The sequence below is a fragment of the Vipera ursinii genome (assembly GCF_947247035.1).
Source record: "Vipera ursinii genome assembly, chromosome: 2".
NCBI classification, from domain to species: domain Eukaryota; kingdom Metazoa; phylum Chordata; class Lepidosauria; order Squamata; family Viperidae; genus Vipera; species Vipera ursinii.
This window is the reverse complement of record NC_139513.1, coordinates 111030090-111054051: the sequence shown is the minus strand read 5'-3', so window position 1 is coordinate 111054051 and position 23962 is coordinate 111030090. Positions and strand designations below refer to the sequence as shown.

The following is a 23962-nucleotide window of genomic DNA, read 5'->3' as shown; positions in this document are numbered from 1 at the left end:
CAATGAGTTCAGTGAGAAGAAGGCAAGCAATTAAGAGAGTGGCTGTCAACCTTTTGAGGAGATCAGGTCAGGAAACAGACACCACATGAACTACTGGAACTCTATTGTTATGAGGATAGTAAGACAATCTTGAAAGCCTGACAGCTCTCTCCCCCAGTACATTTTACTAGATGATGTACACAAACACATACACACACACACACACACACACACACACAGAGAGAGAGAGAGAGAGAGAGAGAGAGAGAGAGAGGGAGAGAGAGAGAGGGAGAGAGGGAGAGAGGGAGAGAGAGAGAGAGAGAGAGAGAAAGAGAGAGAGAGAGAGAAAGAGAGAGAGAGAGAGAGAGAGAGAGAGAGAGAGAGAGAGAGAGAGAGAGAGAGAGAGAGAGAGAGAGAGAGAGCTTTTGCACAGAGACAGTTCACTTGGGAACAGAAAACAAAAAAAAAAAATAGAATATTTCTGGATTGAAGAATAAAAGGGAGAGAGCAAAGGGAAAAGGAACTACCTTCCTTTGCAGCCTGGGTACCAAATTTTGGTCATTAAAGGTCAGTGTTACAAGGATTCTCCAGCAGTTAGAGGTGAAAAAAAGATGCAGGCTCTTGTCAGTTGCTATTACCAATGCTCTTTCACTAGGTCTGTTTGGAATATTATTTAGCATCCTAAAGCCATAGTTCTCCTGGAACTGAGGTCTGAGACCAGTTTGAAGACCAATATTGATCTACTATTCCAGTAGTCAGATGAAGCTGGCTGTCTCTTCCAGCCCGTGAAACCCAACACAACAAGGCCATTTCAGGGAAATGTTAGGCCATGCTTGTAATCTCTAAGGCAAAACTGTACTAGAGGGAAGTTGGTGTTAGATACTGGGTTTGTTACTTCAATGATGAGACGAGGCGAGTGAGTTCAGCAAAGATCATTGTTTATTGCTTGCAGGATCTGAACTGAGAAACAGGGCTGCGAATGCAGCAATTTATACCCTGGCCTCTAGGTGGCGGCCAATAGGTTTAAAGCAACCTATTGCCACCCTAGAAGCAGCCAATGGCAGCGCTGGAGATGGGTTGTGTGAGGAGCTGGGAGCCATTAGCCAGCTTCCCTCCTTAAGCAACCTTCCAGCAATTAACCCACATGGTGTTCCCTTAACAAGACAAAGCCCAATACATTACACCCCTCCCCCCTAGAATGTACAAACATTATAACAACAAAAGGAAAATGATTACAGCAATACAAGTTTACCAAGATACAACAATAGTGTGCATTTACACGTTTTCTATCCTGGCTAATACAGATGCTTCCTAGCTAGCAGTACAATAATGATACATACAAAATTATAGCTTTGTTATTTCAGAACAAAATCTTGTCGATATGCAGGAGGCTTGTGAACCCTTGTGGAACACCTGGGGGACCCAGGCACTTCCTGGTCTACCAGCTTGCCCACCGGGCCGACCAGTGTCTTTAAGTTCAAGTGAGTCTGGTTGACTCGGAATTCTCTGGCTGGCCCTTCCAGGTTGGCCCACCCCAGAGTCAGTTTGCTCCACAGAGTTAGCACAGTGGCTGTAGTGTTCTGGTTGGCTTTCTCCATCAGGGGACCCATGTTGCACTCCTGGGCTTTCTTCCCCTACAGCCATCTCCCCGTTGCTCTGGCTGCTTGGGCCCTCAGAGCCTATGGAATGATCGGCCTGGCTGCCGGTTTGCGGTCTGTGAAAAGGACCTATGATGAAGTCCTCACTTTGTGGCCGTTCTGGAAAACGCTTTCTAAGCTGATCGATATGGTGACAGACAACTCGCCCGCCCTCTAGGCCCATTTCGTATGACAGAGGGCCTGATGTTTTGGTGATTTTCCCTGGCACCCACAAGTTCCCATGCCCATAGTTCCTGGCCCACACCCTGTCACCCACTTGCAGCCCCCTCAGAGGTTTTCGGCAAGAGACCCCCGCTGCCACCTGGTCTGGGTACAACCTATCCAGTTTCGTGATTAGTTGCTTTCCCCAGCGCAGCCCTGGGCTTTTCCCTGTAGCCGTGCATGGCATGGAATGTTTGCAAAGCAAAAGGTCGGTCAGTCTGTGGTGCCAGTCCCCAGTCACTATACGCCTCAATGATTCTTTTGTGGTGCAAACCATACGTTCGGCTTGACCATTAGTAGATGGGTGAAATGGAGCCAATGTCACATGCCTAAAGAGGTTTCCTCTAAGGAACGCCTGAAATTCTGCTGCAGTAAATTGGGCCCCATTATCTGACACTATGACGTCTGGCAGCCCGTGCATGGCAAAGAGTTTCCTAAGCACCTGGATGGTCCTAGCAGTAGTCATATTTGCGATTGGTATAACTTCTAGCCATTTAGAATGGCTGTCGACCTCCATCAGAAAGAGCTGTCCCTGAAAGGCCCAGCGAAGTCTATATGAATCCTAGACCAGGGAGTGTGAGTCTCCTCCCACCTTGAACTGGAGTGTGTGGCATTTCAGGCCTTGATTGCTGGCATGTATAGCACCTGGGCCTCAATGGCTTTATCTAATCCTGGCCACCATAAATAGCTTCTTGCCAAAGCTTTCATGCGAACAATACCTGGATAGCCTTCATGCAGTGATTGCAAAACCCTGTCTCTTAGTGAGGTAGGAACTATGACCCTGTTCCCCCAAAGAATACAACCCTTGTGAGCTGAAAGCTCGTGTCTCCTAGTAAAATAGCTCTGAAACTCAGGACCTGGGCTTTTATCTAGCCACCCTGTGTATACTCAAGATAGCACTCTACTTAGAGTCTTGTCTGCTGCCGTTTCTGCAGCAATGTCCCTCGCATGGAGGGGAAACTCCGGCAAGTCCTTAATGGACAAAATGCCACTGGAGCTGGATCTGGTTTGATTTGAGGCAGTGGAAGCCTGCTCAGGCAATCTGCATGGCCCATATCCTTGCTGGGTTTGTGAATTAACTTAAAAGTATAAGCTGATAAGAAAATGGACCATCTAAGAATCCTAGGGGATAAAATGTGGGGTGTCTGTCTGTAGTGAATAACCCCAATTGCAGTTTATGGTCTGTGAAGACCGTGAAGCCCCTGCCGTATAAGTAGTTGTGGAATTTTTTTTACTCCAGCCAGTGCCTCTTTGTCAATTTGAGCGTAATTACGCTCGGCTGAGGACAGTGTCCTTGAATAAAAAGCAATTGGAACTTGAGTTCCATCTCTTTCTAAGTGACTTAGGATGCACCCACCCCGTATGGGGACATGTCACATGCTAAGCAAACTGGCTTTGACTCCTTGAAATGAGTGATAGTGGAACTAATGGACAGAAGGGACTTCAATTCCTGGAAACTCTTTTCGTGAACACTAGTCCACTTCCATGTAGCATTTTTATCCAAGAGCCGGTGTAGCGGCTCTGCCACTGTGGCCTTGTTAGGAAGGAACGTGTGGTAAAAATTTAGGAGGCCTAGGAATGCCTGCAGCTCTCCTTTTGTTTTAGGGCTGGGTGCCATCTGAATGGCTTTTACTTTAGACTCAGCAGGGTGGATGCCGTCAGTATCAATGCAAAACCCTAAGAACTCAGTTGAAGGAACTCCAATTCTGCACTTATTCTTTTTAAGCTTGAGGCCTGCTTCATGCAGCCTTTGCAGGATGGCTCTGAGCCTCCTTGCTAGCTCCTCAGTGGATTCACCAGTGATGAGCATGTCATGAAAATAGGGGCAAACCCCTGGAATGCCCTTGAGTATACGTTCCATGATGCCCTGAAAAATGCCGGGGGCTACACTGACCCCAAATTGCAAGCATTTTACATTAAACACCCCCCTGTGGGTTACGATTGTCTGTGACGCAGCTGTGGCTTCATCAACAGGGAGCTGCTGGTAGGCCTGAGCCAAATCTAATTTTGCAAAAATGGTGCCACCCTGCAAGGATGCCAGGATGTGGCTTACTACTGGCACTGGGTAAGCATGCTGTTTGAGTGCACGGTTTATTGTGCATTTATAATCGGCAGAGATTCTGACCTCCCCGTTGGCTTTTAGTGGCGTTACAATTGGGGTTTCCCACTCACCCCCATCTACTGGCTGAAGTATGCCCTGTTCAACAAGTTTATCTAGTTCAGTGTCTATCTTGTGTTTGAGAGCAAATGGAACCCTACGAGGTTTAATCCTGACTGGAACTACATTTGGATCTAGTTTAAATGCTATTGGTGGGCCTGTGTATGTCCCCAGAACTGAATCAAACACAGCTGCAAATTTCTCACATACTGTTGCTAGACTCGTGACTTGTGTCCGGTTGATCCCGGTTACTTGGATGTCTAGTGCATCAAACCAATCGAGCCCGATCAGGCTCGTTCGCTGAACCCCTACTACGACAACATCCAGTGCCCTGAAAGCCCCTTAAATTTAACGGCTAGTCTGGCCTCACCCTTGACTGTGACTCTGGCATTCTGGAAATCAGTTAGTACAATATCAGAAGGCCTCAGCTTGGCCCATCTCTTATTGCGACTACAAACGAAATGAAATGTTTCAAGGGAAATAATAGAAATGGCGGAGCCTGTGTCCAGCTCCATCTTGCAGGGGACCCCTTGCAGCTCCACCTGGTCTATACTTTGGCTTAATTGGGCGGTGAGCCCCAGTGCGGCAAATACTTCTGCAGCTGGAGCAAAACCCCACGCTATACTGTCCTGGTGCCCTTGTACCTCTCCTGGTCGGATCTTCGACTGGCAATTCAATGGCAGGTCCCTCTGGCGACCTTTGCAGACGGATGCGATGTGGCCAGTCTTTCTGCAGGCCCGGCATGTGGCCATCTGGAACCTACAGTCCAAGCATTAGTGGTGGCCGCCACACCCAGGGCACCTAAGGAAGGGATCTGCCTTGTAAGTGGCCCCATGTTGCTTGTCACTGTGATGCTGTTGGTCGTTGTGTCTGTGAAGATTGCCAACCTCTGTGTCATCTTCGGGGTATTCTGTGTGTTCAGCGTCCGTGTGGATGGCTTCTTCACTTTTTGTAGTTTTGGTGGGCCATATGGCTCGTATGGCCCCGCTGGTGGCTTCGTCTGCCATGACTTCCTTCAGTGCATCTGGAAACAACACAGTCTCTTTGGCAAAGAATTTTTGCTGTAGCTCTCGATTGTGGAGACCACAGACGAGCCAGTCTCGTAGCCTCTCCTCGACATCAGAGAACTGGCACAGGCGTGCGGCCTGCCTCAAGGCCGCGATGAACTCAGACGCAGTTTCACCTGGTTGCTGGACTCTTTGCTTGAATGCATAGCGCCAAGCAATTACTGACAGCTTGGGTTGAAAGTGGTCTCCGAGCTTCTTCTTCAAGTCCGTGAATGATATGGACTCCAATGGCGTTGGCGGAAACAGGTTCTCTGCTATGTCGAACGTTGCTGGGCCGCACACACAGAGGAGCGTGGCAGCCTTCAGTCTGTCCTCAGTAACCTGGTTCGCTTGAAGGTAGTTCTCGACCCTGGACAGGTAAGAGGACCACCATTCTGCTGAGTTATGTTGAATTCTTCCAGCTTTCTGACCTTGGCCATTTCTGCTGGTCTTCATGGCTGGTGCTCGGTGTCTTCTTGTCCTGCTCCTCCATTGACCAGGGACTGGTCCTCTGGGTGCGTGGTCACTAGCGTGGCTGTGCTAGCCAACCGTAGGGGGGGAATTGCTTTTTCCCGCCAGGTGTGCTCTGCCTTTCCCCTAGTGACTCTTCAGCTCAGTTGGAGGAGCAGGATCCCACCTTCATCGCCAGTGTTAGACAGTGGGTTCGTTGCTTCAATGATGAGACAAGGCGAATGAGTTCAGCAAAGATAATTGTTTATTGCTTGCAGGATCTGAACTGAGAAGCAGGGCTGCAAATGCAGCAATTTATATCCTGGCCTCTAGGTGGTGGCCAATAGGTTTAAAGCAACCTATTGATGCCCTAGAGGCAGCCAATGGTGGCACTGGAGATGGGTTGTGTGAGGAGCTGGGAGCCATTAGCCAGCTTCCCTGCTTAAGCAACCTTCCAGCAATTAACCCACATGGTGTTCCCTTAACAAGACAAAGCCCAATACATTACAGTTGGTTTAATTTCTATAAGGCCTAGCAACCTTCTTGCAGCTGTACTGCAAATCCAGTATAGTAGCTGATAGGCTTCTTCCTGGTGGTGGGCCTACTAGCAGGGCTCAAGGTTGGTTTATGATGGAATGGGACAACTCACTACAGCCAACTTGCCACTGCAACTTGCCATGGCCATCTTGACATAGGACAACTTGTCACAGGATAATTCAATTCAATTATTTAAAATAATTAAAACATTTTTATTTTTTGTTATTCATGTTTAATTTTGTCCCTCCTTTAGTATCCTTTTTTAATGATTCTATTCCGCTATTTCTTCAATATTAGTGCAACTCTTGTCTTGCAATGAGTTATCCTGAGGTGAGTTGGCCATGGTGAGTTGGCCGTGACAAGATGTCCATGGCAAGTTGGCAGCAGTGAATTGTCCTAGGCCTGTCTACAATTGAGTGAGTAGGTTTGGCTTCAAGCAAGTCAAAATATTTTCTCTTTGGGATAATCAAAAGACTTGCAAGTGAGAGATAAATCTCAGTCCCTCTCTGCAAGTATCCTGAGGGAATTCGGCTAGTGTTGGAGAAAAAAAGAGGAGAATCCTGAGTTCTTGGAGGCATCAATGCAAAGACACTGACTCTTTAAGCACTTCATGGATCTTCTGACCACAAGAGGGCAGCAAGGTGTTGAGAGAGTAAAGGATATATTCTGTGTCTCTCTTTGTTCATCACTCTGCTAGCTTCTAAGAAACTGTTAATCTGACATTTCTTCCTTTTGCTTTTCTTCCCAGACATTTGGATTCAGAGTACATATCTTTTGACTCTCTTCTAAATACAATGGCATTAGGTGCAATGCTTTGCCTATCATGTGTTTCTATAAATAAAAACCCTTTATGTAATAATGATAAAACCTGCTTCACTAATTATTGCTTAGGTTAGCTTCCCACTTTCAAATATGCTGATGTCCACACCCAGAACTCTTCAACCTGCAACATGAGTAAAGTTATCTTTTTTTATAAGCATTGCTAATCCAAGCAGACCTACTTTGGAGACAAATTGGAAACACGGGACATTGGGGACATAGCCTTAGTCAATCCCCAAAAGAGATTTTAAAAAGGAGAGAAAGGCTGAGCCAGGTAACTGCATTGAAATAATACTTTTCTTCCTGGCAAAAGTGTTGATAGTGCTGAGAATTTTCCAAGCTTTTTTTCAGTGAGTGAGAGAATGGGTGAAACCTGGAATAGCACATGACTATTGCTCTGACTTCAAAAGAAGTGACTCAGGGTTCGTGCCTTTGACAATGTTACTTATGCAAGTATCATTCTACTATATCAGATTTTGGTTTACCCAGTCATCAGCATTGCAGACTTGAGACAGATATCTGCCCAATCTTAATTAAGATCATTCTTGGGTTGTTTCTAACATCATTTTGTTTCATTGTTTAAATATATTTTCTGCTGCTATACTAGAATTGCTATATGGTGGCTATTGAAAATACCTTGCTTTCCTCAAACTGGGATCTTTTTTCCAACTAGACAAGCTTGATAGGTTTGCTTTAGTGCTTAAGATGTCAGTTTGATTGTAGAAGAAAACAGTTAATTTGTGTTTTCGACCTGTTGGATTTTCTATAATTAAGGGGATATAAACAGTGAACCCCAAAGGAGGTACAGTTTAATGGGGTGGTAAATCAGATAACAAAATCCAATGAAATGTATATTTTAATTTTCCAGTGTTTTGCTTTATTAAATCTGTTATTTAATCATTTTTTTAACTTTTGTAATTCTGTGTTTTTTTATTCTTGCCCTGTTCACCGCCCTGAGTCCTTCGGGAGAAGGGCGGTATAGAAATATTAATAAATTAAAATTAAATTAAATTATTTGAACTATAGGAAGTAAATCATTTTCTTCTACTATTTTCATTTACCTGCTTAAGGAAATGGGGGCAATATGTAATATTTATTCATGCAAAAAATGCGTGAATAAACACTAATATCACCATGAAAGTAAGGTGTTTATTCGATGAACTGTAAAAACAACGTGATTGTGAAATCACATATTAACCAATGCTAGTTCTCTTGCCAATAATAATAATAATAATAATAATAATAATAATAATAATAATAATAATAATTTGGAAGGGACCTTGGAGGTCATCTAGTCCAATCCCCTGCTCAGGCAGGAAACCCTATACCATTTCAGGCAAATGGCTGTCCAGTCTCTTCTTAAAAACCTCCAGTGTTGGAGCATTCACCACTTTTGGAGGCAGGTTGTTCCACTGGTTAATTGTTCTAACTGTCAGGAAGTTTCTCCTTAGTTCTAGGTTGCTCCTCTCCTTGACTAGTTTCCATCCATTACTTCTTGTCCTGCCCTCAGCTGCCCTGGAGAATAGCTTGACTCCCTCTTCTTTGTGGCAGCCCCTGAGATATTGGAACACTGCTATCATGTCACCCCTCACCCTTCTCTACGTTAAAGTACACATACCCAATTCCAGCAATATAATAAATATAATATAATATAATATAATATAATATAATATAATATAATATAATATAATATAATATAATATAATATAATATAATATAATATTATAATAATATAATATAATATAATATAATATTATATTATAATAATATAATATAATATAATATAATATAATATAATATAATATAATATAATATAATATAATATAATATAATATAATAATATAATAATATAATATAATAATAATAATACAATACAATACAATATAATATATTAAAACTGCTGGATGTGGCTTTGTGGATCAGAGAACAGCAGGGAGAAAATCAAAGCAAGACCATTTAGCTGAAATGGTACAGGGTCTCCTGCTTGAGCAGGGGGTTGGACTAGATAGAAGACCTCTAAGGTTACTTCCAACTCTATTATTCTATGTTCCGTCACAAGTCAGGCTGGTTCTATATTCATATAAAAAAACTGGGTTTCTGTGAAACAAAGGAGGTTCCAAACATTGAGAAAGGGAAGCTAGAAACAAAGCAGGTGACCAAGGGCATTCCATGGAGCTTCTGTTATTAGAAAGGTTTCCATTTCAAAACTGAAACAACTATTGTTGTTGGCTTGCAGCCCATTTTATAAGAATGCACGAGAAGATTGTTTTTTTTTTAATTCAGTCATAACATCAGTTCTGGTGTTGACTTGTTTTGCCTCTTGCTATGTTGGCATGCATTATGACTAATCAGTCATAGTCTAGGAAGGCTTAACAGAGCTAGGAACTTTTTCAAAAATACCCAGATATGCTGTAGGTAGCCTGATATATTAAACTGAGTCTTTAAAATGATTCTGTAAGGTGTGTTGTTTTTTTTTTAAAAAAAAAGACGGCGTTTTTCAGTTATATTTTGTCCAGAAATATGGTAGACTTAACTGCATCTTAATATACAGTAAATTAAAATATTGCATGCATATTGTCTTAGATCAAAATCACTCACAGAAATGGAGCAGTTGGTGCCAAATCTTTAACAAGCTCCTTAAGCGTCCAGTAAAGTGGCTATTGAGGTGGCTGGATGGAGTCACTGAAGCAGTAGGCGTGAGCTTAAATGGACTCCAGAAGATGGTAGAGGATAGGAAGGCCTGGAGGAACATTGTCCCTAGGGTCGCGATGGGTCGGACACGACTTCGCAATTCACAACAACAACAAAGTGGCTATTGGCTATGCTGCCTGGGAATTCAGAGTGTTATGCCGCTAGTCCTTGACTTATAATCTATCACTTAACGACTATTCAAAATGATGGCAGACTTCTTCTGACCTACTTAAAATTCAGTTTTGTAGTTCTGATACACACACACACACACACACACACACACACACACACACACACACACACAAACAAGGTTCCCATGATCTCATTCTGGATGCTTGGCAACCAGCCCGCTTTTATGGCCATTTGCAACATCCTTAATCATGTGACTGCACTTTATGATGCATGCTGGACACCAGTGTTTACTTCTGGTTTCCGGCAAAAACACCTATTGGTTAAAATGGTTTTTTGCTTAATGACTGCCTTGTTCACTTAATGAACGTTCGCAAAAAAAGGTCATAAAATCAGGTGGGGTCATGTGGTGACCCACTTAATGATCCACACAACTTACAACTGTAATTCCAGGCTCATTTATGTTTGTAAGTTGAGGACTTCCTGCAGTCCAATGCATACTAGGCAGGCATTTTTTGTCCTTTTGATGCACAAGTTCAGTGCATTTCTATTCTATTTGTGGCATGAGACTAAAGACCAAGAAGAAAAAATGTAGGAAGAACAGCCTTATTATAGTCTTTGCAAAGAAGTCCCTACTGATGGATATAACAATCTGTTGGCACAATCAACACACTAGCATGCTCAAGTGTATCAAGGTAATATAGACATTCAGAATCTGCCCATACAATATATTAGTAAAGAACAGTGCCAGTTAGAAAATGAAGCCTATTTTTGAACTGTTTTGGAAATCATAAACTAGGAAATAAGTATCCCGGATCAAAATAACCCTCTTACTTCCAGAAGGTAATTTTCCATGTCATGGCGGGAAGCAAAAGGCTAGAGGTGATTTTCAGTATGGCCATTAATTAAGGCTACCACTGTTAAAGTTTGGAAGACAACTAGAAAGCAGGGAAAGATGGCTTTATGTTTTTTTGCTGATATCTAAAGATTTCTTTTGCAACCCAGATATAATTGCTCTGTAGAAATGGGGGGAGGCTATATAAATTTACCCAATGAATGAATTTACCACATAAATGAATAATCTGGTCGGAACATTACTTGTTCAAAAAAGTAGATTTCACTGTGTAGAATTTAGAAAGATAAATGGTGTGTAAGACTTCTGTTATTAGATTTTACCACTTAGCTGCTGCAGTCTAGGACTCTTCCCTAGACTAATGGCGAGGGAAGCTGTTATTTGCAATTCAGCAGTATCTAGAGAACCACACTTCTCAACTTTGACCTGGATAAATTACAGCTACCCAGATCCAAGCTATAATAACCATTGTAAGTGTAATTAAAACCAGAATAACTATAATGACCATTTGATGGAAGAAAATAGTTTGTAATTGTTTATTTCCCCTTTCTGCCAGGTGGGACAGACTTAGAGAAATTCGAATACTATAATAAAAAAACCTTCACTGACTTAAGACCAAAGTTAAGACTAGTTAATTTTCAGATTTTATATGCTAGAATATGAGAAGTTAAGGATAATTACCTTATTAAACGTATCCCACAATCATATAACAATGAGTAGTGTTAGTGTTACAAATTGTGTTTTCTTACAATGTGTCATCTACACCAGGGGTGTCAAATTCACAACGTCACATGACATAGGAGATATAGGAATATAGCCAGCCGTACCAACAGGCTGAAAAATAGCTTTTATCCGTGGGCTGTTAGGCTTTTAAATGGGACATAATCTTATGCAGAATTGACTTGGGAGGCCGGTGTGTGGTGTAGTTGGTTCACATAGTATGGTGGGATGGAGGGTTTGTTGTCACTGTGTGTTGGGGGGAGAGAGCACGGGGGGAGGCTCAGCTAATCTCAATGTACACATGTTGTACTTTGACAATAAAGGTTTATTATTATTATTATTATTATTATTATTATTATTATTATTATTATTATTATTATATTACATATCGTGACGTATCGTGACTTTTTTTTGCCATTGCCAGCAATGGGGTGGGGGCAGTTTTGCTATGATACATCCAGCTTGCAGGCCGGCAGTTTGACACCCCTATCTACACCTTGGCATTTCTTTGGTCTTTCAGGCACAAAGCTAGATGGGGATTCCTTCTTGCTTCAAATGCTCTACTATCATCCCAGTGCCGAAGAAACCCTCCATCAAGGAGCTGAACAACTATAGACTGGTTGCTCTGACATCTGTAGTTATGAAAACCTTTAAAAGGTTAGTGATAGCCCACCTGAAAACCATCACGTATCCGATGCTAAACCCCTTGCAATTTGCCTACCGAGCAAATAGATCGGCAGATGATGCTGTTACCATTGCTCTGAACTACATCCTGCAACATCTTGAATCTCCAAGGACCTATGCAAGGGTCCTTTTGTAGACTTCAGGTCATTATCCCAGATATTCTTCTAACTAAACTGATTCAGCTAGGCGTGCCTGACCACACTTGTAAGTGGATAATAAGCTTTCTAACAAACAGGAAACAACAGGTGAAGGTAGGCAAAATCACCTTGTATACCTGTACAATTAGCACAGGGGCGCCCCAAGGCCGTATGCTCTCTCAACTTCTCTTTTTTCTCTCTACCAACTACTGCATCTCAAAGTACTGTACTCTGTCAAAGTACTGAAGTTTGCAGATGATACAACAGTGATTGGTATCATTCGAGACAATGACGAATCTGTATACAGAAGGGAAGTTGAACAACTAGCCTTGTGGTGCAGCCGGAACAATCTTGAACTGAATACACTCAAAACTGTAGAAAGGATAGTAGATTTTAGAAGAAACCCTCCTATTCTACCACCTCTTACAATACTAGACAGCACAGTGCCAACAGTAGAGACCTTCAAGTTTCTAGGTTCTATGATTTCTCAAGACTTAAAATGGAAACCTAACATCAAAAATGTCATCAAAAAAGCATAACAAAAAAAGCTGTTCCTGCACCAACTCAGAAAGCTCAAACTGCCCAAAGAGCTGCTGATACAGTTCTATAAAGGAATTATCACCGGCTCAAAGTTGACTCAGCCTTCCATCCTTCCAAGGTTGATAAAATGAGGGCCCAGATTGTTGGGGGGCAATAGGCTGAATGTGTAAACTACTTAGAGAGTGCTTTAAAGCACTGTGAAGCAATATATAAGTCTAAATGCTATTGCTATTTTAGTCTGTCATTTGCACTTCGATAACTGTCTGGTTTGGCACTGCAACCAAACAAGACAGATACAGACTTCAATGGATAGTGAGAACTGCAGAAAAAATAATTGCTACCAGCCTGCCTTCCATTGAGGACCTGTATACTGTACAAGCCAGAAAGAGGGCTGTGAAGATATCTACAGACCCCCTCACATCCTGGACATAAACTTTTTCAAATTCTTCCCTCAAGACGATGCTATGGGACATTACACACCAAAACAACTAGAAACAGTTTTCCCCCTCATGCCATAACTCTCCTAAACTAATACTCTACCCTACCCTACCCTACCCTACCCTACCCTATCCTGCCCTACCCTACCCTACCCTACCCTACCCTACCCTACCCTACCCTATCCTATCCTATCCTATCCTATCCTATCCTATCCTATCCTATCCTATCCTATCCTATCCTATCCTATCCTATCCTATGATGGTAAGTGTGACAGACACAAGGATGGGCCAAAGTCCTTGTTCTACATTGCCTTAAGAAACATCTGAGCTTTATTATATTGATAAAAGTAAAAGTAAAGGTTCCCCTACACATGTGTGCTAGTCATTTCCGACTCTAGGGGCCGGTGCTCATCTCCCTTTCAAAGCCGAAGAGCCAGTGCTTGTCCAAGGACATCTCCGTAGTCATGTGGCCGGCATGACTAGACATAAAAGTAAAAGTACCCTTGTGTAAATTGACCCAAATTTATGTTAAGGCCTGACTAAAATTAACTAGGGTAAAGGTTCTCAACCTTTTCTTCATCACAGACTCCCTTTAAATACATTTTGTGGCCATGGACCATGGCATGGATCCCCCAAGACTTAACTCAGATTTAAATTACGGGTCTTATTACAGGTGAGGATGAGACAGCATACAGGGCGGAGGTACAAAAACTATCCATATGGTGTTGTAACAACAACTTGCACCTGAACATCGGCAAGACAAAAGAGATGGTGCTAGACTTCCAGAGGAAAAAGGAGGAACCTGCCCCACTTTACATCAGGGAGGACTGTGTGGAGAGAGTTTCCTCCTTTAAATTTCTGGGAGTCTCCCTCTGCGAAGATCTGACCTGGAAAGTTAATACAACCCAGGTGGCGAGAAAGGCCCAACAGAGACTACACTTCCTCAGGGTCTTGCGGAAGAACAGGGTAGAACAATGGCTTATGACCCTCTTTTACCGGTCTACTATAGAGAGCATCCTCTCGTATGGTATTGTGGTTTGGTATGCTGGTCTGACAGCCACGGATAGGAAAGTATTACAGGGGGTGGTGAGCACAGCACAAGACATTGTGGGCTGTCCCCTGACACCACTGGATGACATCGCTGCCTTGGAAGAGTGAGGAAAATTCTCAGGGATGACTCACACCCTTGATGGTATCTCTTTACTCTCCTACCATTGGGTAGCAGAGTATAGGAGTATAGCCAGCCGTACTAACAGGCTGAAGAACAGCTTTTATCCATGGGCTGTTAGGCTTTTGAATGGGAAATTAATAATATAATAATAATATAATATAATATAATATAATATAATATAATATAATATAATATAATATAATATAATATAATATAATATAATATAATATAATATAATATAATATAATATAATATAATCTTAATAAACTTTATGCATAATTGACTTGCGAGGCCGGTGCGTTGTGCAATTAGCTCACAGGGTGTAATAAGATGGAGGGTTTGTGTCACTGTAAGTTGGGGGTGAGGGCACGAAGGGAGGCTCAGCCAATCTCAGTGTATACATGGTTGTACTTTGACAATAAAGGTTCATTCAAATCATAACATTTCTTCAAGCTTTGGAATACCCCCCGTGAAGGCATCACCCCCCCCCCCGAGGTCTGCTGACCACAGGTTGAGAACCACTGAACTAGGGTCAACCATGCTCAGACATAGAATACTTGGCTGAATGCCCTGTTTATATAACATACGGTATATAATTTGAATTCTGTAAATTAAGGTTGGGGAAATGGTGACTCTCCATATGTGGTTAGGCTCCCAATATGTCACATCACAATCCATGCTTGGTTTGGCTGCCAGGAATTCAGGAATATTTGGAGAAGCACTGATTATCAAAGCCTGCTGTAAAAGATCATATATGCAAAGTAGGTTTCACTCTTATCTGAGGGATCCCTTCATCTAAAGAATATTCCTCACTATTTTATAGATGCCTAAGACTCAAACAAGAAGTTTCAAATTCTCTCATAAAAATGTGCTAAGGGGCAGTGACATGAGACAATGTGCCTGTCAAGACATAAAGAGGCACAGTATTTTGAGATTTTCCTAACCTGCTTCTCCTAGAGGTATTTCTGTTTACAGGTCCTATCATCCCCATTCTTGTTGTCTACAGATTTGGGGGCTTGTGGTCCCAACATATCTGAAAAAAATATCAGGCTGGGAAAGCTGGAGCAAATATGTTCATATAATGTGAGCTGATTAATTGTTAGTAACTTGTTTGTCTGATTTAATTGTATCCCTCAGAGTTGCTTGCTAGCAAGGAGGTGGAGTCTATACATTCATACTGCTGAGAATGGAAACATAAGCCATCTAGGCAGATGAATCAAGGTGGTACATGCTTGACCTGCTAAAGCATCTGGGTTTCCACTGTTGATAGAATAGCAGGAGCTGACTGGCCTGTTTGGCCAGAATCTATATATAGATGCGAAGGTGAGTTCATTATTTCTACATGACCCAGTTCTCACTGGGGTTGTAGTTCTTTAGCTGGACTGCATCATTTTAGACTACAAGTGATATTTACTAAACTAAAACAGGGCCCTGTTCATATAAAACAATTCCAGTGATATATAAAATTGGTATGTGGGGAGAAAGTTTCTAATCTAATCTATTCCTTAACAAGCTTGCTCTCTATGAGCCAGATTATAAATATGTATGTATGTATGTATGTATGTATGTATGTATGTATGTATGTATGTATGTTTTCCTAGTAGCACAAATTGGGAGACTGGGCAAGGTGGGGTGAAGGAATTTATATAGGAAAAATATCATGGGAGAAGCATTTTTAACTACTTTCTAGTTACTTTCAAATTTAAAATGAAAGACAAGGTCCAACCTCTGTTCTCTCTTGACTCTAGTAGTTTGGCATACAAACACTTTCACCCTGTGAAAGAATGTTATCATTTTTGAACCTATAACTTAGGACAATTCACACAGCTAGTAATTTCAGTAAAACTACATCACAGGCCAATGTATGGATTAGATATACATCTAATTCACATATACTTTTAGGATTAAAGTTGGAAGTACTGTAGGTGGTTGAAAGTTGGATTACTAACTGAGTGGAGCTTAAATTATAAGTAGGCTGTGCCTAAGAATTACATTCATAATATGAGGTGACTTAGCAATGTACCTCTTGCTAGGGTAGAATATGCCTTTTTCTTGGCTCTGTAGATTATTTGAAATTTTAGTAGGCCATAATGGATCCAATTTCTCACCTATGGATAGCTGGTATAGGACAGAGTGTTTTCTTTCTGTGCATTTTAGTTTCTCCTATAAATGGAGTCGAGAATTATGCAGCATCTCTTCTAATACCTCCCAAATAGTAATGCTATAAAGTAGGCCCAGGCATTTCTGGATTTTACCACTTCAAGCAATAGGTGAGAGATAGCCTGTTAGTTTTCGTATAAAAATGTCACATGCATTTAAACATGATGTACATCTGATAGGATCACAAAAAAGGGACTGCTCGGTGGTTGCCATTTCTCCATGAGACATTTCCCCTGTGTATGATTGCCCCCCCACCCTGTTGCTTTTTCAAAAGGCCCTAAAAACATGGTTTTGTCAGTGGGCCTGGTGAAGGAACCAATCAAATGGTTGATTTGATTGTGTTGTTGCTGCCATGGGGGACTGCATATTTTTATGTGGTTGATTTTTAAATGTTATAAGCTGCCACCTGTGTGTGAGTTGGCCAACCATATAAATTTGTTTAATGCATACATAATTAAATAGAGTTGTGTGAAGAGAAAAAAAAATAAATCCATACTAGACTTACACATTTCTCTTCCTTTCCAGATATTAGCTTTTAGGATGCTGTTATGTGGGCAGCATTTAAATATAAGATGCTTCACGTAGGCTCTCAAATGGGAGGTGATAAGGAAGCTTATTTTTCCGAGCAACTCCAATTTTGGCCCTGCTGGGAAGCAACCAGAAACAGTTTCCTCACAGTAGAAGATTCAGTCTGGCCCAAGAGGTTGTATTTGGCACATGACTCATTGACATCACAGCATGAATAAATACGCTCACACTCCAGAGGTCACCTTGCTTGTCACTATTCCAGGGTAATCATTGTAAGGTGGTGTGACACTTATGTGCAGTGGTCATCTTTACAGGAAGTTCAGCCACCACAAAGAGCCCCGGGAAATTGTCATTTCCTGTGATGGCACCACTGGGGTCAGAGCTACAATAGAGTTGGGAAGGAATGTTCATCCCCACTTCTTTCTGGTGCACATTCATCCCCCCAACTGCAGCTATATGGAGTGTTTTCATTTTCTCATTTTTACACCCACTCTGAGAGTTCAAAGAGAATGCCAGATTTTGTGGGAATGCGCTAGATTAGAACTTATCTCATACTGACATCAGGAAGAGAGGATTCATTCTCTTTCCTCCCATGTCTGGAAAACACAGTTGACACAAGGAGGTTAGTTTAAACCAGTCTTTCCCAAACTTGGCAGTTTTAAGATGTGTGGACTTTAACTCCTGGAATCCCCCCCACTAGGTGACCTCAGTTTGGGTTAGTTTAAACCAACACAACCTCAACAATATTTTAGGTAATAACTAAGCCTGTGTGGTGCTGAATGTACTTGGATGACACATCACCCTTACCCCGACCCTCTTAACATATAGACCCTAAACCAACTACTGGTATATATACTATATGAATATAAGGTTTCTGTTTCTTTTGGCAAATAATACGCATGAAGGAGTGGGCATGAGACTGGGTGCAAATATGATTGGATAGTGTACATTTGGCACATATAAAACATTATTAGCTGAGAAGGGTTCTTCTCTATGAGAATTTGTAATTTGAACTTCTTCTCCTCTGCTCCATGTGAGAACAGTAAACTACATTGTGGTCATACTCCAGAGCTATAAACTGCTGCATAAGGTTCTTGAAATATATCTTCATAGCAAATCGGTTAAGGGAACACTGAACATTATTCCTGCAGGCACTGAGAAAATAAAATAGGTTTATACTGCGTACCCTATGTTCAGTGTGTGGTCTGGGGAAATGGATACAGTATTTTTATTCAACAGGTTTAAAAGTAGTAGGAAGTATGGCTAATAAGACCTGTAAAAACTAGCACAGGGAACATATCTTTTCCATACGTGTCATTGCTCAGATCATAGTGGTAATCGCAATCCATATTTAATTAAAATTAAAATTAACAAATCAAAATAGATCAGCTAGGAAAACATAACTATGGATATTGTCCAGAGTCAAATCATATACTCTGGTTCTTTCCTGAAGGATGGCATCACCACGCAACAAACAGTTCTGTCATTGTGCAAACATCTTACGCACACAAAAGAGCCAGATAACACTTGCCAAGACTTCATTCAACTTTGCTTTCCTTTACTATCTAGAGTGCTGCTCTGTTTTGACCCCTTCCTGCTTTTAGATTTTAGGAATATTGCAACACACATGTGCTTAATAGAAACGATTGTCCCACTTTAAAAAACTTCCTAGAGGGCAGAAATTGGGACAGTGTTTCTTTTCAGCAGAAAGAAACAGAAAAGAGCAAGAGTTGAGGAAAACGAGTAAACCTCATTGTCATTCATTTCTGAATCACATTTATAAAATCCTAGCAGTGTCACAATACTATGAAAGAGATCATGGCTAAATTGTGTTGGCGGGATTGTAAACATATGAATACTTATTGCCCTCTTTGGTCACGATGCCCATTTAATCATTCCTTCTGGAAAACCCTTCACAAGGAAATCAAGTAAATCACTCAACAGACTTTCACAATCAAGTCCTGTTATTGCTTTATTATTCATTTTCCTAAGTATAAAAATTAAGGGAACACAAATAATGGATTCAACTACTGTTGTCAGTTGCTGCAGAAAACTGGAAAGCTAATTTTTCTTTGGATTAGAAGTATTCAAAAATATAAGAACTTACTTTGGTTGAAAAATTAACGCAGTAGCAAAAAAGTAACTATTATGGATAATTATGGATAATTTTCCACTTATAAGATATATTGTCATGCTTTTTCTAATAGATTAGCCTTGCTTGTATAAATGCCATTCTGGGTAAAAAAAATATTAAAATTAAACATTAAAACGGTTTAGTTCTTAAATATCTTAATTTTACAACTGGTAAAGCATATTTATTATGGCCAGGAGACTAACTATCAACCAAGAAAACTCCTGTTAACTTTCATTTATTGTGATGTCTGAAGTAGCAAATTAAAAAATAAAAAGTACATGGAGCAGTGCCGTGTAAAAATTCTCTCCACTTATTTGATGGGGATTCTGTGCTCTTCCCAAAATCCTATTCAAAGGACTGTCAAAATTTATCCTTTGGTTCTGGCAAGAAACTGATAGTGTTTACCGCATCTTAGAACATGCCAATCTAAACATAGATGGCCTAGTTAGTACCTGAATCCAGCTCTCATTTTATGTCAAGATGGGAGGGGATACCCTCCTAATCTTCAATCGATTTACCTATAATTTTGAATATGAAATCTTTTCCAAGTTTCCCAATCAGTAATTCTTCTTTAACTTACAAGGATTTAATTAAGACTCAGGTGTTCAGGCAATTATGTTACTTATGTAAATATAGAACCAACCAATCAATCAATTGGCAAAGAGCTGCTACGTTCTTGGCCAACTGAAGTTCTTGAACTGTATATGAAATTTAGTACATTATTACAAGTGTGCAAGTAAACAACCAAGCTCAGAGAGCACCAAGAACTTCACAGATCAATCTTGAGCTACAGATAGTCTATTCTATTGGAACATCCCACCAAGCCAGGTCCAACACATTGCATAAAAACTTCATCAGTGTCTTTAGAACAGTTGCTGGCAATATAACGATGCAATAATCTGCTTTATATTGAACCCCAAATCGCTGACACCGATAGTCATAGACTTTCAGAGGATTCATGCAGATTTTCAAACTCTACTAGAAGATCTCTGATTTTGTATCTAAGCTCTTCTGCATGCCTCCCCAACTATCAGACTATGGGCAATATAAGCAATAGCAACAACATCCTGAAAATCTATTTATATATTAAATGTGGAGACTGCCCATCCCACTCAACAGAGCAACTCTGGGCAGTGTGCAATTAAAAGATAAAAATCATATAAATATTATATTCTTTCAGAAGGTAATTAAAACAGGAACAGAATGATTAAAGTTAAAAATTAAAAGGAGGGAGGAGGGACATCAAGGCACCAACCAACCCCAAGGTTGGTTAATGAATCTTAATTCATTAAATTAATGATACCTGCTTCCATCTGAATTTTTGCACCCCAGAGACGGTAGTCTTACTCTGTTATAGCAGAGTAACAAATCTGCCTAGCTCTCCAATAAGTCAGAAATAAACAAGTTTAAGATACAGTAGATCTAAGTAACTTAGTTTCAGTATATTTCATTTAATAGGCATGGCACAGCAGGGCCCAGAAAAAGGTTTCTTCCTGGTGACTCCTCCCCAAGTCCCAAATAGAGAAGGAGAAAACTTCAGTTCACAAACAAGTTCCTCCACATTCACTCCTTGGGAGCCACCCTTTAAGCTCTTAAAGATCTGATGCAAGACAGAGCACAGTTCTAGTGTGTGTGCCACCCATTATATAGGCAAGCTGATTTCTAGGGAGCTGGGAAGATCAGACCTAGAATGATTGAGTGCATGGAAAGGTGCTTGGGAAAGGCTTGGTGCCTGGGAAGAAGTTACTTCTGAGGACACTCTTCATGGGACAGCACCGGAGCCTCAGAAAGCAATCTCCTTTAAATGATCTCTATGGATGAATCATATCTGAGCATCTTATGATATGTATGTATTTAACTGTGTAACACATTGGTGTCACACCAACCAACTAATGCAATAATATATTGAGGGTAGCTAATGTGTATTTTATCCTGCATTTTGTTTGATTTTGCTGCCATTTGAAAGGGGGTGGTGGTGGTGGTAATTTATATTGTATTGTTGTGGTTTTGATTGTTAGCTAAGGACCCAGATTGTTGGGGGCAATTAAGCTGACTTTGTAATAATGCCACTTGGGGTGTGTGTGAAAGCCCTAATAAGCAGGCATATACATAGAATGAAGGCTACTGCTAAGCTTGTAAGCCACCCTGAGTCTTCGGAGAAGGGCAGGATATAAATGGAATTAAAATAAAATAAATAACTTGGATATAGGAAGAGATGGGTTAAGTGAATCTATTTTGGCTGGAAAGTGAGTTAGAAAAATGTGTGTCCATGTGTTTGTGTGTGTGTGTGTGTATCTAACAACCACAAGCAGGATTTAAAATTAGATTAATTAAATACAGTTGATGTGATTTCTTCCCATGAAGTTTAATGACTTCCCTGTTTTGCCAGTTTGGTGGGGCCGTAAGGGCTACAGACAAGGCTTTGTGGGACCAAATACTGTCCCAGGTTACATTAGGTTGCACAGCCTTGTCTAAAGAGCATCTCTGTGGATCCACACGTGGATGGAACAGAGAGCTTCTGGGTTTGGGACAGCAGCTCCTCCAAGCTGCCTGGAATCAAGCCTTGTGTTACATTTACATATTCTTCTTCTTCAATTTGTAGCTGTTTGATTACAGATCTGTATGCTCTGCCTTTCATCCAGCTTGCTTCACAGAAGTGATCTTAGAGGGCAGGGATGTCTCAGAACAACGCTAGCAAAGAAGCTCCCGCTGCCACCCCGGGTGAGTGCCCTGTGTGTTATGAAACATTTCAGTCTCCAAAAGTGTCACGCCGGATGCTGAGCTGCGGCCACACATTTTGCCATGACTGTTTGGTCAAGTGTCTATTGTCACAGGAAGAAGGCCCTCTACAAAACACCCTTACATGTCCCATCTGTCGCTTTGTGACTTTTCTCTGTAATAAAAGGGACTGCCTGCCTTCCAAGCCAGCCCTGAGTCCATCCTCTTTGGAGTTGCCTCTCTCACCTTCCTCGTTGCCACTCACCTGTGGAGTGCCACCCAGCTCTGCAAATACTTTGGTGGTTCCTGGCCATTTCCTCTTGCCACTGCACAATTATGACAGGCACCAATGTCTGCAGAGGTATCCTACCATGGACTCCGTTGTACGGCCCACTGGCCTGGAACGTGAATCTCATATCTTCATTATTACCCAATTGGGAATGCCACTGATTGAAGAGGACTATATTACCATAGCTCAAGATTACAGCACCGGAGAAGGTCATGACTCAGAGGCGTCACAAACATGTCCTGGAATGGGCTGCTTCCAGTCACCTATAATGATGGCTGTTTTCCTGATCTCTGCTGTTGCTCTGTTGGGGGCTGTACTTCCCTGGCTCCTGCTTGTGAGAAGTAATGAATGAACATGTTGGGTGAATCATTCCGTTTCCAAGACGGGACTATTCCATGATCAAAATTGCTCGCTGCTACATCTACAGTATGGAAGCCCAAATGTTTGCAGGGTCCAGATGGATGGGAAGTCTACGAAAGAACTGGGAATTGCAGAAAATGGTATTTGTGTTATTCTTCCCTTGTCAGGGTTAATAGTATCCTTACTTCAGAGGTGCAAGGAAGACCACCAAGAGAAATGATTGATCCTTACACTAAGATAGCTTCCACTGCTATTGCATCGTCTTGTTTAATTGTATTGGTCTCCAACTCCATGACATCTAGACAGCAGGTTAATGGCTGCACTAGTAATTATGGATATTGTAATCTGATCTATTTGGAGGATGCTGAGATGATGGAGGATATAGGATGACAATTATTCACGGTCTTAGTTATATGGCAGATGCTTATCTGTCCTTCCTCTGAGTTTATGAAAGTTCTCCAATTCCCAATGAGGTCAGATCAGATTAAAGATAGAAATATTTCTCAAGTTTATCCAACAACATTCCTTGCTATTCAAGAATTGAAATCTTTCCTATCAACAATCTTTGTATCTCATTTGCTTTCGGAGATCAGCTTGAACTCTTGTGCACAGGGAGGTTGTTTTCACAAACTCTTCTTGCCTACTGAAAAATTAATTCTACCTTTCATTTCAGCCTCCACTGTAATCAAATAAAAAATCCTCTTCAAAGAAAGCTTATTGCAGATGAGGCGGTAAGGAAAATTTTGGGTTTATTCCACTCAAATTCCAACTCTCCCATCACATAGTTCTGCAATAACCCTAACCCTAAATCCTAACTCAATTTTTATCCTGTAGACTAGCAAGGCCTGAATTTCTACAAATATAATTGGGCAGAAATGATCTTTTGAGATGTTTCTTTATGTTCTGGGCATAGAAATTGCTACTTGCTTATTCTGTTCTCAAGGCAAAAGCACAGTGAAGGTAAGGCAAATGTAGCTAGCTGGGATGCTGTTGAACCACGTCTGAGCAAGAGCCATTTAGATGCATTCTATACTGTGTGGCTATTGATCTCTTCTGATGCTGTGGTAGGCTACCTACTATTGTACTACAAGTGTAAAGTATCAGTCACTGTGATATTTTAAAGCCAGATTTATGGTATTTTTGTAGCTTCTAAGTTTTGTTTTCTACTTTTGATAATTGTTGTTACAACTAATATTAATAAAATATTCCATTTTGGCTGCAGTCTTAGCATATATGTGGTCTACTTTAGTTTTCAAGAGCAGTTTTACCAAATTGTCTTTTCTTCATTCCAAAGCCTAATATTGCCAAAAATTTTCCTAACTTGCCTAGGTAGCAGTTCTTGGGAATCTCACTGTTCAATATACAGTCAATAATTGCCCCTTATGGGCAATGAAAAGAACATCACATGTATAATTTCCAAAGCCAGCTTTCCCCAACCAGGGAAACTCCAGACTAGCTAGGAATCCTGGGAGTTGTAGTCTTAGTATATCAGGAGGTACCAGATTTGGGAAGTCTGCAGAATTGTAGTGTGCATGTGTCTTGGCATCATAATGGCAGGTGCCA

At 41.1% G+C, this 23962-nt stretch overlaps 1 protein-coding gene across 2 annotated transcripts in view; it reads left to right on the top strand.

The window, feature by feature from the left end:
• The window catches only part of RNF222 (ring finger protein 222), a gene marked incomplete at its 3' end in the record, with an annotated part of 51933 nt that extends 29542 nt beyond the window's left edge, over positions 1 to 22391 (top strand). The window contains exons 1-2 of one of the 2 annotated variants that reach the window (XM_083356964.1): positions 20844 to 20878; positions 21675 to 22391. In XM_083356964.1, coding sequence (XP_083213090.1) covers positions 21708 to 22391 — 684 coding nt within the window. In that variant the 5' untranslated portion in view covers positions 20844 to 20878; positions 21675 to 21707. Of the gene's footprint in view, positions 1 to 20843; positions 20879 to 21674 lie in introns of those variants that run through there. The other variant, XM_083356963.1, reaches the window with a different exon arrangement.
• Positions 22392 to 23962: the final 1571 nt, after the last annotated feature.